Consider the following 12,973-nt stretch of genomic DNA (forward strand, 5'->3'; position numbering starts at 1 on the left):
CTCTTCCCAGATCAGTGTCTATGGGCGACTTAGGACCCACTCGGGGGACCAGGGTCACATAGCACTTAGGATTCCGTAGCCTGGTCTTAAATCGGTTTGTGCTTTCTTGTAAAGTCATATGGTTGTTGTTTGGCATCAATGGCATGAAAGCCACTATGGGAGTGGGCTATATAGCACAAACAGATCTGGGACCAGGCTAAGGATTCAGTGCATTGGTGGCATATTTCTGGAGAGGCTCCACCCTTGACACCCTGGCCTGACCACGGCCTTCCAATACCAAACAGGGGTGAGTCTAGGGTGGGGGCCGTGCTCCCAGGACAGCTGGCCTGGACTGGGGGTAAAAATATTGCACTGCGCCAGCTGTGTCGGACAGAAACGCTTCCCCCAGGGACCCAACAACTGAACATTAAATTCCCTGCATTGAATTGACATACTCTCTGTCCTCTAGTGGCTAGATACCCCATGGGAGATTAGGACTTTGTTCTTCATACATTTAATGATGTTTTGGGAGGTTTTACTATGTGAGGAGCTGAAATGAAAATGGTTTGGTTATGACGGATCTGAGATTTAAAATGTCCTTCATCTGAATATCCTTTGGTTTTTCATTTTTGGTAGGAAGTTCAGTTGTTTAATTTGGTGGTCAGCTGACTTGCTTGTGTCACACTCCCTGCAGACCACATCATTCATTGTGATGAGGCTATACCCAATGGCATTAGTATGTGGATATCACATATCGCCTGGGGCCGTATGTTTTAAGCATCTCAGGCTAGGAGTGCTGATCTAGGATCAGCCCCCCCCCGCCCATGCAATCTTATTCACTGTAATCTAAAAGGCTAAATGGATCCTAAATCAGCACTCCTGCTCTGAGACACGTCGTACATACGGCCCCCTCAAATACTTGAGAGCAGTGCATGATTTAGTCTGTGCTGTACAATGGATCCAATGGAGTAGTCCCAATAGTGACACTTTATCAGTAGTTAAAGGCAACCTTTACCTTACTTCCCTGAATGGTTGTCCTGCATGGCTACATTCCGTTTCTCTACCACTCTCACAATGTGTACACTCGAGCACTACCCTTATGGATTTAAAAGAAATAGACTGGTGCCAATAATAAGGTGGGAACTCCCTCCAGCCATGCTTTCACCAATCCAATGCTTTTAAATGCATGAGGAGTGAAGTGCACACATCTGGAGAAGGGTAGAGAATCGTAATGGACGAAGACAGAGACTAAACGTACCTGTAGGAGATCACTCAGGTCCAGAAGCATGTCTGAAGAGGGAAGGAGCGTTAAGGAAGGAAAGGTGACAGCAACCAGGGCTTTACCGCAAAGAACAGAGATACACCATGGTTGTGTTCAGTAGGCACTAAACAGAAAGTAAATGGTCTGAAACTGCAGGGTACTATATGAACTCAGTTGCATGACCCATTTCTCAATGGGTTCAGCACTTACAAATACTGTTCAAAGCAAAGTATACAACATTATTACAAGCCAAAGGCTATTTTAATTATTTATGTTTTTTGCCGAAATGGCCCAAATCGATCTGTCAATAACATTCTAAGAATGACCTAAAAAATGTATTCTTAATAATGCTAATAAGTAAGAGGTGCAATGTACTTTTCCATCAACAAAACTGAGAAAACAAATTCTAAAAAGAGAATGCCGTCCTTTCAAACTGAAAATAATGTAAAAACATTAAATCCGGTGTTCAAGACAAGTAAGTAAGTCTAGGGCCTTAGAATTGTGCACTAGGTTTGTTTTTTGCCAATTACTACGGTGAGTGAGACGGTGCATACGTTGATGCCGGGGTCTTACTGCAGTCAAGCATCGGGTGACTCAAACTCCCCTGATGCTTGGCCCCTTCGGCTGCCGATGCGCGGCTAAATATAGAACTGGTCCCGCAGTGCCTCAGCTCCGCCCTAGCAACCTGCAGACGAGTTCACCTAGAGACGGGACAGAGGGAGCGAAGTGGATTGACTCGGGAAGACTGCCGGCTGAAGCTCACCTCACAACGTGGTGAATGGACGGAAGTGTGCAAGCACACACAGACACACACACAGACTGGAACATACATTCCTAATTGGAAGACAAACACACACCTGGAACACAAACACATATTATAAATGACTACATACCTAGCGTACACGACTACTATTTACACATTGCAAACTTCACAGCCATACACACACCTGACCAACCTCTTATTTACCATTACAAACAAACACCCGAAAAACACGCGCGCGCACACACACACTAACCAACACACACTGGATAGGCTACATTGAAAACAATCGACTGCCAGTTGAAAACACACACTTCCCTTCCGCCCTCTGATGTACACACACGCTCGTACCTGAGCAACACACACACGGACACACAGACACCTGAGGTGACACACACATAGCAGGTGTGGCCGGTGGAGAGATTACAGGGTCCATTAATCTCAGCGGGGTGAGATTAGATAAGCGCCACAGAAAGGGAAAGGATAATCTGATAGTTCCGCCGCCATTCGACAGATAATGCAGACCGTCGCTAAACCTCACACACTAGGGATGTGTTCCAAATGGCATCCTATCCCTACATAGTGCACTACTTATGACCAGGGCACCCTATTCCCTAGATAGCCCTATGGGCTTTGGTAAAAAGTAGTGCAGGTACTTATATTTTCCTACTAGCACTGATAACTACTTTGTTGACGGAAAATGTACTTGCTATCTTAAGATGAATGCACTAATGCAGGGGTGTTTAACTAATTTAACTAAATTCGGTCTTCAATGAGTTCCAGAGGGAAAATGTGCTTTATTTCTTTGCTGTCAAAATTTGCTAAAATATTTTCCTCTTTCCATCATTTATGGAATGTTTTATGCTCCCTGACTGTCGAGTGATTTCAATCAACTTTATGAATGTAGGTCCATTGACTGTGCATAGTGGTTATTAGCGAGCTGGACAGAAGAAACTGTTTGACACACCTGCACTAATGTAAGTTACGATGGAGAATAGTGTCTGCTAAATTACCAACATGTATATAGGGATTAGGGTGCCATTTGAGATGCAGTCAATCACTCACAAGTAGGGGGTTCCCCTGCCAGTATCATAGTACTGTCAGTTGCCCATAGCTCGCTTTCAAAGAGGGACAGACAGGCGTGGGGCAATGTTTTTACACTTTGGGTTTGTGATAAAATAGTTTTGGCGTTAAAAATAACAGCGACGAGATGTGTATTTGTTCCCAGAAAGCATTAACGAAAACGCTAATTTCCGAAGTGGTCCACAAGAAAAAAACCTAGGAATTGTACCTTGTATTGATAGTTCTTCTCCAATGGACTATTTTGGTAGTTCGAATCCACTGAGGATTTGAATAGCAATATCAAGGAGAGTGATAGGTTAGACAGTCCTGTATAACGCATTCGCCTTTGGGCGAGTGGTGTTAATGTTACTGGATGAATCCATGTAGATAAGGCTAGACAGTTCCCTTCAACGGTTGCTTGTGTGTATTATAGTCTAGTAAAAGGGTGTGGTTGTGTGTAAATCAATAGGATTGAATGAAGCCCCTGAGGACCTGTATCTTTCTATCTGAGTCCCCTGTGACTAACCGGAGGAGCCCAACCCAAACCCGACCTAACCCCCAAGGAAAGAGAGGTGCACCCTTCTCCCAGCAACGCCACAATACACAGACAACTGCTGAGATTCTCTGGTGTTACACAAACACATTTCTCTTTAGTACAGGCCTTGAACGTTACAGTGGTACAGAACCCGGGTTGGACTGCTGAAGTGACAAATGAAGACTTAGTATCACTACTGTGAACCTAACACCAGCAGTGATGTGGTGGTGCTATACCCTGAAGCAGGACACAGCGACCTGAGAGGGATGGCTAGAGGTAGGCCAGATACAAGCATCATCAAGTCACTGTAAGATACAGTAATTCCTTTCTCCCCATCACTTAACCATATGTGGTTACGTCAACTGTAAATAGAATAGAATCTACAACGTATATGGTCCTCCCATTGTTATTCTAAAAGAGTCCATGCAAACACACATATGAAGAAAACGCTGGTCAATGGTCAATAAGAAGACTTTCACGTTACTTTGCAAAAGGTACTACTGAGCACGACCAGGGTGAGTAGAATCTCTGCCCAATCAGTGCGACCTTAATCAATTCACTTCCATGGGAGGAAGAAAAACAGCAGTGCTCCAGACCTTCAGGCTTATATTTGAATATCCTTGATGTAGATCAGTCATGGCTGGAGACACTTTAAATGGGAAGGACAGGCTCATAGTAATGGCTGGAACGGAGTTAATGGAATGGTCTCAAACACATCAAACACCTGGTTTCCATGTGTCTGATTCCATTCCATTCACTCCATTCATTAAAATGAGCCGTGCTCCCCTCACCAGCCTCCTCTGATGTAGAATTACTTATGGTGGTCGTGTGGCGCTGGGTCCAATTCCGCTGGGGCCACAACTCAAAATGCATCCACACATGACTGTAAGTCACTTTGGATAAAAATGTCTGCCAAATGGCATATATTATATTATTATATATTATTCCTCACAGACAAGATGGCCTCCCTTTATGACAACAGCTTCACCAAACTTACACCTTTGTTTGCTTTACACTCGTCCATACTGTCGCACCTGAGGAAAACATTTGTTGTTCCACTCTCCACCGTTTAACAGCAATAACTAAAACGCTGATGACATCCTCAAGGTTGTGGAACTATAACTGTAATGGCTCTTACGGGAAAAGGTGGGAGGGCAGGAGTGGCGCTTCCTCAACGCGACACCAACAGAAAGCAGATGAGCTTCCTCAAAAGACCAATTAGTGAAAAAAGATCAGAATGTGGGCTGCCTGTGTAAACGCAACCTATGTGATTTATAATCTGGAGTAGGGTGATGTTGCCCCTAGTAGACACTGATATTGGGTCAGTTTTGCATTTCCTCCACTAATGGTTAAGGTTATAATTGGGAGAGGGGAAGCTTATAATGCATTCTGATCACTGCGCGGTTTGATCTGGACGCTGCGGTAAACATTCCAGCTCTTCTGCGGCCTTGGAATTGGGAGGTGTGTCGTTGGACCTGATCGGAAAATAATGGGTCTCTGAGAGATGGGTGTGTAGAAGCACGTGCTGAGCATCCATCCACAATAACTCACAAACACATCCTCTCTATTACACACATGGATGCACAAACACATCCACAAATACACACATCCACAATAACACACACAGACAATACGTCACAAATACAATCATTCTCCCTTTCTCTAATCTCCCCTGGGCAGATTCTGTGTGTAGACCGAAGAATCTGCCGGGACTAAATGATATGCGAGAGATAACGAACAGCCTTAGTTCTGGTTTTTGTCACTGGTTATTTTGATATATCTGGATCGGCCGAAGGCGGTGCTTCACCTCGAGTTCTTCGCGCATGTACCCAAAGTAGTTTCCTTTAGCGAGGGTGGAAACTTTGTTTTTGTAAGAACACATATGAACACAGTTAATCATGCAGCTGACCAAAGATTGTACTTCTGGGTTAACAGAGATTACCCTTTCTTTCACAAATACAGTACTCAAACACACACACACACGTTAATCTGTAACCATTGATATGCCTTGGAAACACCGTCACCCCAACCCCCCATGTTCAAATACAATCTCCCCCCTTTGGCCCCCTTTAGGGCAGCAGGGGGTGTGGTCCCAGTCCCAAGGATACGGGGCGTGCCCTCAGTCCGGCAGACCAAGTAGAGGCAGGCGGCAATGACGTGCGCCATCTTGCGTCCGCGCGTCAGGTGCTTGCTCACCACCATCTTAAAGAAGTTGAAGGCCGTGTCCAAGCAGTGCTGGTTGAGCTGCAGCTGGCTGCCCAGGTTGTGGATCTGCCGCTTTCCTGTGGACCGAAACACAAACACACACACGTTAGGGTAAATAGTTACACACACATTGGTAGGCGTAACTTACACACACAAACATAGACGCATATGCACAGACATGGATAAATAGTACACCCACACACACTAGACTACTAGTGTTTTGGGTTGCCAGCAGCGGTGATGTCATGAGCGCGAGAGCGGGGCAGACAGGCCTAGTTAATAGGGCCTGACAAACCGCCCCAGTGCTTCTCCCAGGCAGAGAGAGAGACAGACAGCTGTGTACTTACCAGAGAGAAGCCATCTGCAGCACAGCCTCACACACGCACACACGTATGCTTGCAAACACATACACACTCACAGACACACACAGACACACACACAAATAAGCAAAATCCATGAACACACAGATGGTAATACAGAACACACATACTGTATACAGCAACTCTAGTCCAAACACAAACATAAAAAATATAAAAAATATGCATGTTCAGTTCCATTCCCCGTAGTAGGATATATTTGTGTTAGGCTATCAATAAACCCGTCTCAATTGACATTAACATCTCCCTCAACGTCAGCAAGACCAAGGTGCTGATTGTGGACTACAGGAAACAGGGACGGGTGAACACCCCCAACATTCACAAGGCCGCAGGGCCAGACAGATTACCAGGACGTGTACTCTGAGCATGCGCTGACCAACTAGCAAGTGTCTTCACAGACATTTTGAAACTCTCCCTGTCCAAGTCTGAAATACCAACATGTTTTAAGCAGACCACCATAGTGCCCAAGAACACTAAGGTAACCTGCCTAAATGACTACCGACCCGTAGCACTCACGTCTGTTGCCATGAAGTGGTTTGAAAGGCTGGTCATGGCTCACATCAACACCATCATCCCAGAAACCCTAGACCCACTCCAATTTGCATACCGCCTAAACAGATCCACAGATGATGCAGTCTCTATTGCACTCCACACTACCCTATCCCACCTGGACAAAAGGAACACCTATGTGAGAATGCTATTCATTGACTACAGCTAAGCGGTCAACACCATAGTGCCCTCAAAGCTCATCAATAAGCTAAGGACCCTGGAACTAAACACCTCCCTCTGCAACTGGATCCTGGACATCCTGACGGGCCGCCCCCATGTGGTAAGGGTAGGTAACAACACATCCGCCACGCTGATCCTCAACACAGAGGCCCCGCAAGGTTGCGTGCTCAGCCCCCTCCTGTACTCCCTGTTCACTCATGACTGCACGCCAGGCATGACTCCAACACCATTATTAAGTTTGCAGATGGCACAACAGTGATAGGCCTGATCACCAACAACAACGAGACAGCCTATAGAGAGGAGGTCAGAGACCTGGCCATGTGGTGCCAGGACAACAACCTCTCCCTCAATGTGATCAAGACAAAAGAGATGATTGTGGAATACAGGATAAAGAGGACCGAGCACACCCCCATTCTCATCAACGGTGCTGCAGTGGAGCAGGTTGAGAGCATCAAGTTCCTTGGTGTCCACATCACCAACAAACTAACATGATCCAGACACACAATGATAGTCGTGAAGCGGGCACAACAAAACCTATTCCCCCCCAGGAGACTGAAAAGATTTAGCATGGGTCCTCAGATCCTCAAAAGGTTGTATAGCTGCACCATCGAGAGCATCCTGACTGGTTGCATCACTGCCTGGTATGGCAACTGCTCAGCCTCCGACCACAAGAAACTACAGAGGGTAGTGCAAACGGCCCAGTACATCACTGGGGCCAAGCTTCCTGCTATCCAGGACCTCTATACCAGGCAGTGTCAGAGGAAGGCCCTAAAAATTGTCAAAGACTCCAGCCACCCTAGTCATAGACTGCTCTCTCTGCTACCACACGGCAAGCGGTACCGGAGTGCCAAGTCTAGGTCCAAGAGGCTTCTAAACAGCTTCTACCCCCAATCCATTAGACTTCTGAACATCTAGTCCTGAACACCCCCCCCCCCCCCCCCCCCACACACACACACACCACTACCACTCTCTGTTGTCATCTATGCATAGTCACTTTAATTAACTCTACCTAAATGTACATACTACCTCAACTAACCAATGCCCCCACACATTGACTCTGTACCGGCACCCCCCTGTATTGTTATTTTTTTTTACTGCTGCTCTTTAGTTACTTTTATCTCTTATTCTTATCTGTATTTTTGGAAACTGCACTGTCGGTTATAGGGGCTCGTAAGTAAGCATTTCACTGTAAGGTCTACTACACCTGTTGTATTCAGCGCATGTGACTAATAACATTTGATTTGATCCACATTGACGGGGCAGCAGCGGAGAGGGTCAAGTGCTTCAAATTCCTCTGTGTCCATATCCCTGAGGACTTAACATGGTCCTCTCATCCCTCAGATCCTTAACAACTTTTACAGCTGCACCATCGAGAGCATACTGACTGGTTGTATCACCATCTGGTATGGCAACTGCACCACCCTCGACCAGAAGGCCCTACAGAAGGTGGTGCGGACGGCCCATCCAGGACATACATGCCAGGCCATTGTCTGAGAAAGGCCTGAAAAATTGCCAAAGACTCCAGCCACCAGAGACATGGACTGTTCATAATCTCCATGCTTCCGTCTGGCAGGCGGTACCGGTGCATCAAGGTTCAGAACAACAGACAGCTTCTATCCTTTGGCCATAAGACTGCTAAATGAATAACACACTACTGCTCTCCCTCACACCAACGCTGCTGCTAAAATTATTATTGATTAGATTCATTATTACCGCTTTGCTGCTGCTCATTGATTATTGACTTCCATTACCATTTATCTATCTATATATCATGCTACTGGTCACTATTACTCCTGTTTACATGTATTACCATTATTATATTACCATAAATATTTATATATTCCTGCTACCAGTCACTTTCCAGCCGTGTTTACATGTATATCCGCCTTTCATTCCTACACTGACACTCACACTTGCACACACACACACACACACACACACACACACACACACACACACACACACACACACACACACACACACACACACACACACACACACACACACACACACACACACACACACACACACACACACACACACCCTATGCTGCTGCCATACTGTTTACTACTGTTATTATTATTTATCCTGCTACCAGTAACGTTCTCGTAATCTCTGCCTACATGTAAATATTTATCTCAAATACTTCAGTATCCCTGCACAATTATGGACCCTATAGCTTCCTTTCTTATTTCTTGTGTTTTTTTATTACTTATTCTATTTGATATTGAAAACTGCACTGTTGGGTAGGGCTTGCAAGTTCAGCATTTCCCTGTACTTTTGAACGTGACAAATAAAACTTGAAACTAAATTGGAGCGTATGAGAGCTGTATAAGTAATGTTTAGTGTGACAATCAAAGATACACTCAACTATTGACGGTAACAAACTCAGTTATGATTACTAATGACTGTTTATGAGCAAGTGTGTTAGTATGACTGTGCACAAACATACACACACAAACTCAACCTCAGGAGACTGTAGAAATTTGTCTTGGCCCCTAAGAAACCCCTCACAAACTTTTACAGATGCACCATTGAGAGCATCCTGTTGGGGTGTATCAACGCCTGGTAAGGCAACTACACCGTCCGCAAAGACAGGGCTCTCCGGAGGGTGGTGCAGTCAGCCCAACGCATCACCGGGAGCACACTGTCTGCCCTTCAGGACACCCGGTGTCACAGGAAGGCCAAGAAGATCATCAAGGACCTCAGCCACCTGAGCCACGGCCTGTTCACCCCACTATCATCCAGAAGGCGAGGTCAGTACAGGTGCATCAAAGCTGGGACCGAGAGACTGAAAAACAGCTTTTATCTCAAGGCCATCAGACTGTTAAATAGCCATCACTAGCTGGCCTCCACCCAGTACCCTGCCCTGCACTTAGTCACTGTCACTAGCTGGCTAACACCCAGTTACTCAACCCTGCACCTTAGAGGCTGCTACCCTATGTACGTAGACATGGAACACTGGTCACGTTAATAATGGAACACTGGTCACTTTAATAATGCTTACACACTGTTTGACACACTTCATATATATATACTGTATATTTTAGTCATGGCCATCCTATTCAACTATTGCTGTACATACAGTGCCTTCGGAAAGCATTCAGACCCCTTTCCACATTTTGTTACGTTATAGCCTTATTCTAAAATTGAATAAATAAAAATGTTTCCTTATCAATCTACACACAATACCCCATAATGACAATATGACAATTTGACATTTTTGCAAACGTATTAAAAATAAAAACAGAAATACCTTATTTACATACAGTGGGTATTTTTGCTATGAGACTCGAAATTGAGCTCAGGTGCATCCTGTTTCCATTGATCATCCTTGAGATGTTTTTACAACTTGACTGTGGTCCACCTGTGGTAAATTCAATTGATTGGACATGATTTGGAAAGGCACTCACTTGTCTATATAAGGTCCCACAGTTGACAGTGCATGTCAGAGCAAAAACCAAGCCATGAGGTTGAAGGAATTGTCCGTAGAGCGCCGAGACAGGATTGTGTCGAGGCACAGATCTGGGGAAGGGTGCCAAAACATTTCTGCAGCATTGAAGGTTCCCAAGAACACAGTGGCCTCCATCATTCTTAACTGGAAGAAGTTTGGAACCACCAAGACTCTTCAACATCTCTGAAGAGACATGAAAATAGCTGTGCAGTAACACTAACAATCCAACCTGACAGAGGTTGAGAGGACCTGCAGAGAAGAATGGGAGAAACTCCCCAAATACAGATGTGCCAAGCTTGTAGCGTCATACCCAAGAAGACTCGAGGCTGTAATCACTGCCAAATGTGCTTCAACTCAATAAAGGGTCTGAATACTTATGTAAATGTGATAAAGCTGCTTTTGCTCTGTTAATTGAAATGCATTCCAGGTGACTACCTCATGAAGGTGGTTGAGAGAATGCCAAGAGTGTACAAAGCTCTCATCAAGGCAAAGAGTGGCTACTTTGAAGAATCTAAAATGTATTTTGATTTGTTTAACAATTTTTGGGGTTACTACATGAATCCATATGTGTTATTCCATAGTTTGATGTCTTCACTAGAATTCTACAATGTAGAAAAAAAATAAAATAAAGAAAAACCCTTGAATGAGTAGTGTCCAAACTTTTGACTGGCACTGTACATATATACATATATATATATGCTCCGGATTCGAACATTGCTTGTCCTACTATTTCTTAATTCCATTCTTTTACTTTTACATTTGTGTGAATTGTTAGATACTACTGCACTGTTGGAGCTAGGAACACAAGAATTTTGCTGCACCCGCAATAACATCTGCAAAATATCTGTATGCGACCAATAAAATGTGATTTACATGTGTTCACGCATACTGATATGTGAGTTGGATGTGCATGCGCACAGGATGTGTGTATATGTGTATGTGTGTTTGTGTGTCAGGCAGGTTGGTCTGGAATGCAGAGTGGAGTGAAGGCCGGTCACCAGTGTCAGAGAACCATTCAACCCATCACCAGAAATAACCCAAAAAGCTTTTAAGAGCATTATTCGTTCTATTCTCGAACCTCTGTGTGTATATGTGTATATGCGTATATATGCGTATGCAACTACCCATGCGTGTTTACGCGACTACTCGTGCGTGTGTATGTGTTTCTGTGTGTGTATCCCCTCCTCCCCCGCCCCACTAGCTCCCCTCAGTCTCAGGAGAGTTTCATCCTGTGTGTTTGGATGGCAGAGAGTGTCGGATTAGATGTGGATTGTGTGTGCGCGTGTGTGTGGTGCGTGTGTGTGAATAAGTGAATGTGAGGTTTGTGTGTGTGCATGTGACAGAGAGAGCGAGAGAGAGAGGGACAGTGTGTGTATGTGTGCGTGTGAGAGAGGGACAGTGAGTGAGTGAGTGAGTGCATGTGAGCGGTAGAGGGACCGTGTGTGTGTGTGTGTGGGTCCAGGTGTGGAGTGTGCCCTGAGAACACAGTGTTCTCTCACAGGTATGTACTTGTTCACAGTGATCTCCACAAACTATACAATTTCTCATCAAACCCCTCTCTCTCTCTCTCTCTCTCTCTCTCTCTCTCTCTCCCTCCCTCCCTCCCTCCCTCCAATTTGAGACATACACCAAACTAGCCTCTCCATAAAACTGTCTTCTATACAATGATTGGATATGAAACTGTCAAGTAAACCAACTTCCCAAAATGTAATCTTAGATTTTATATGATAACAGACCAAATGAAACCAAAAACATCCTGGTTAATTTCACTCACTATCTCACAACCAATCATTCAGTTTCCTGCTTGAACAGGTTTTGTTTGGTCCCCAGATACAGAGTTATGCATACAGGGGTGAATCCCAAATTCCATTTAAGTAACATTTTCACTTAATCTCCCATTGACATCAATGCATTAAGTGAAAATAGGTCTTAATTGGCAGAATTCACCCAAGAATGTATATTAGTTGGAATAGTGAATCATGTCCACTCTGTGTTGCACTTCTATCTCCAATATGCTGAACAAGCCCCAGCTGTTTTGAGAAGGAGAGAGGGCATGGTGGGTTTTAGTTCAGGACTCACCGTTCTGCAGCGTCTGAGCACGGGACTCTTTTCCAAGGCTGGTGTGGAACCCAGTACCCAGGACTGGGGCTTTCACTGGACCTGGAAGGAGATTAATATATTAATAATAATATAATAATAATAATAATATAATAATAATAATAACAATCACAACAATATATATTTTTTTCAGGTACTCAAAGCACTTTTCATTGTATTGGGGAGAATATAATCATCCACTACCAATATATAGAAGCACCTACCTGGCTAATGCCACTGAAGCCATTCGCCTTTCTGATGTCAAACACTAAAGAGCTGACAAAAATGTTCTGTCAAATTAAAAAGTCATTATTGCAAATTATAACTACATAATTGCTAACCACTCAGCATATTTGAAGAGAGCCCATATATTTTACCAAACATTTAGTCTATTTTGAATGAGTTTATTTTTAATCAGCATATGCAAAACAATGTTAATTTAGAGAAGAAGTTTGTTTGCATTCTAAATCTCAGAGTATAAAACAAATGAATATTGCCATCTGGTGGTTTGTGA

General features: G+C 44.3%; 1 protein-coding gene across 3 annotated transcripts in view; it reads right to left on the reverse strand.

The window, feature by feature from the left end:
- brf1b (BRF1 RNA polymerase III transcription initiation factor subunit b) overlaps positions 1 to 12,973 on the reverse strand; it is a 127,301-nt gene that overhangs the window by 94,040 nt on the left and 20,288 nt on the right. Inside the window, exons 3-5 of one of the 3 annotated variants that reach the window (XM_021612195.2) lie at positions 12,442 to 12,522; positions 5,706 to 5,879; positions 1,238 to 1,269 (exon numbers count right to left, since the gene is read on the reverse strand). In XM_021612195.2, coding sequence (XP_021467870.2) covers positions 1,238 to 1,269; positions 5,706 to 5,879; positions 12,442 to 12,522 — 287 coding nt within the window. Of the gene's footprint in view, positions 1 to 1,237; positions 1,270 to 1,794; positions 5,667 to 5,705; positions 5,880 to 12,441; positions 12,523 to 12,973 lie in introns of those variants that run through there. The other 2 variants (XM_036985214.1, XM_036985215.1) reach the window with 2 other exon arrangements.

Source organism: Oncorhynchus mykiss, chromosome 8, assembly GCF_013265735.2.
Source record: "Oncorhynchus mykiss isolate Arlee chromosome 8, USDA_OmykA_1.1, whole genome shotgun sequence".
Lineage (NCBI taxonomy): Eukaryota > Metazoa > Chordata > Actinopteri > Salmoniformes > Salmonidae > Oncorhynchus > Oncorhynchus mykiss.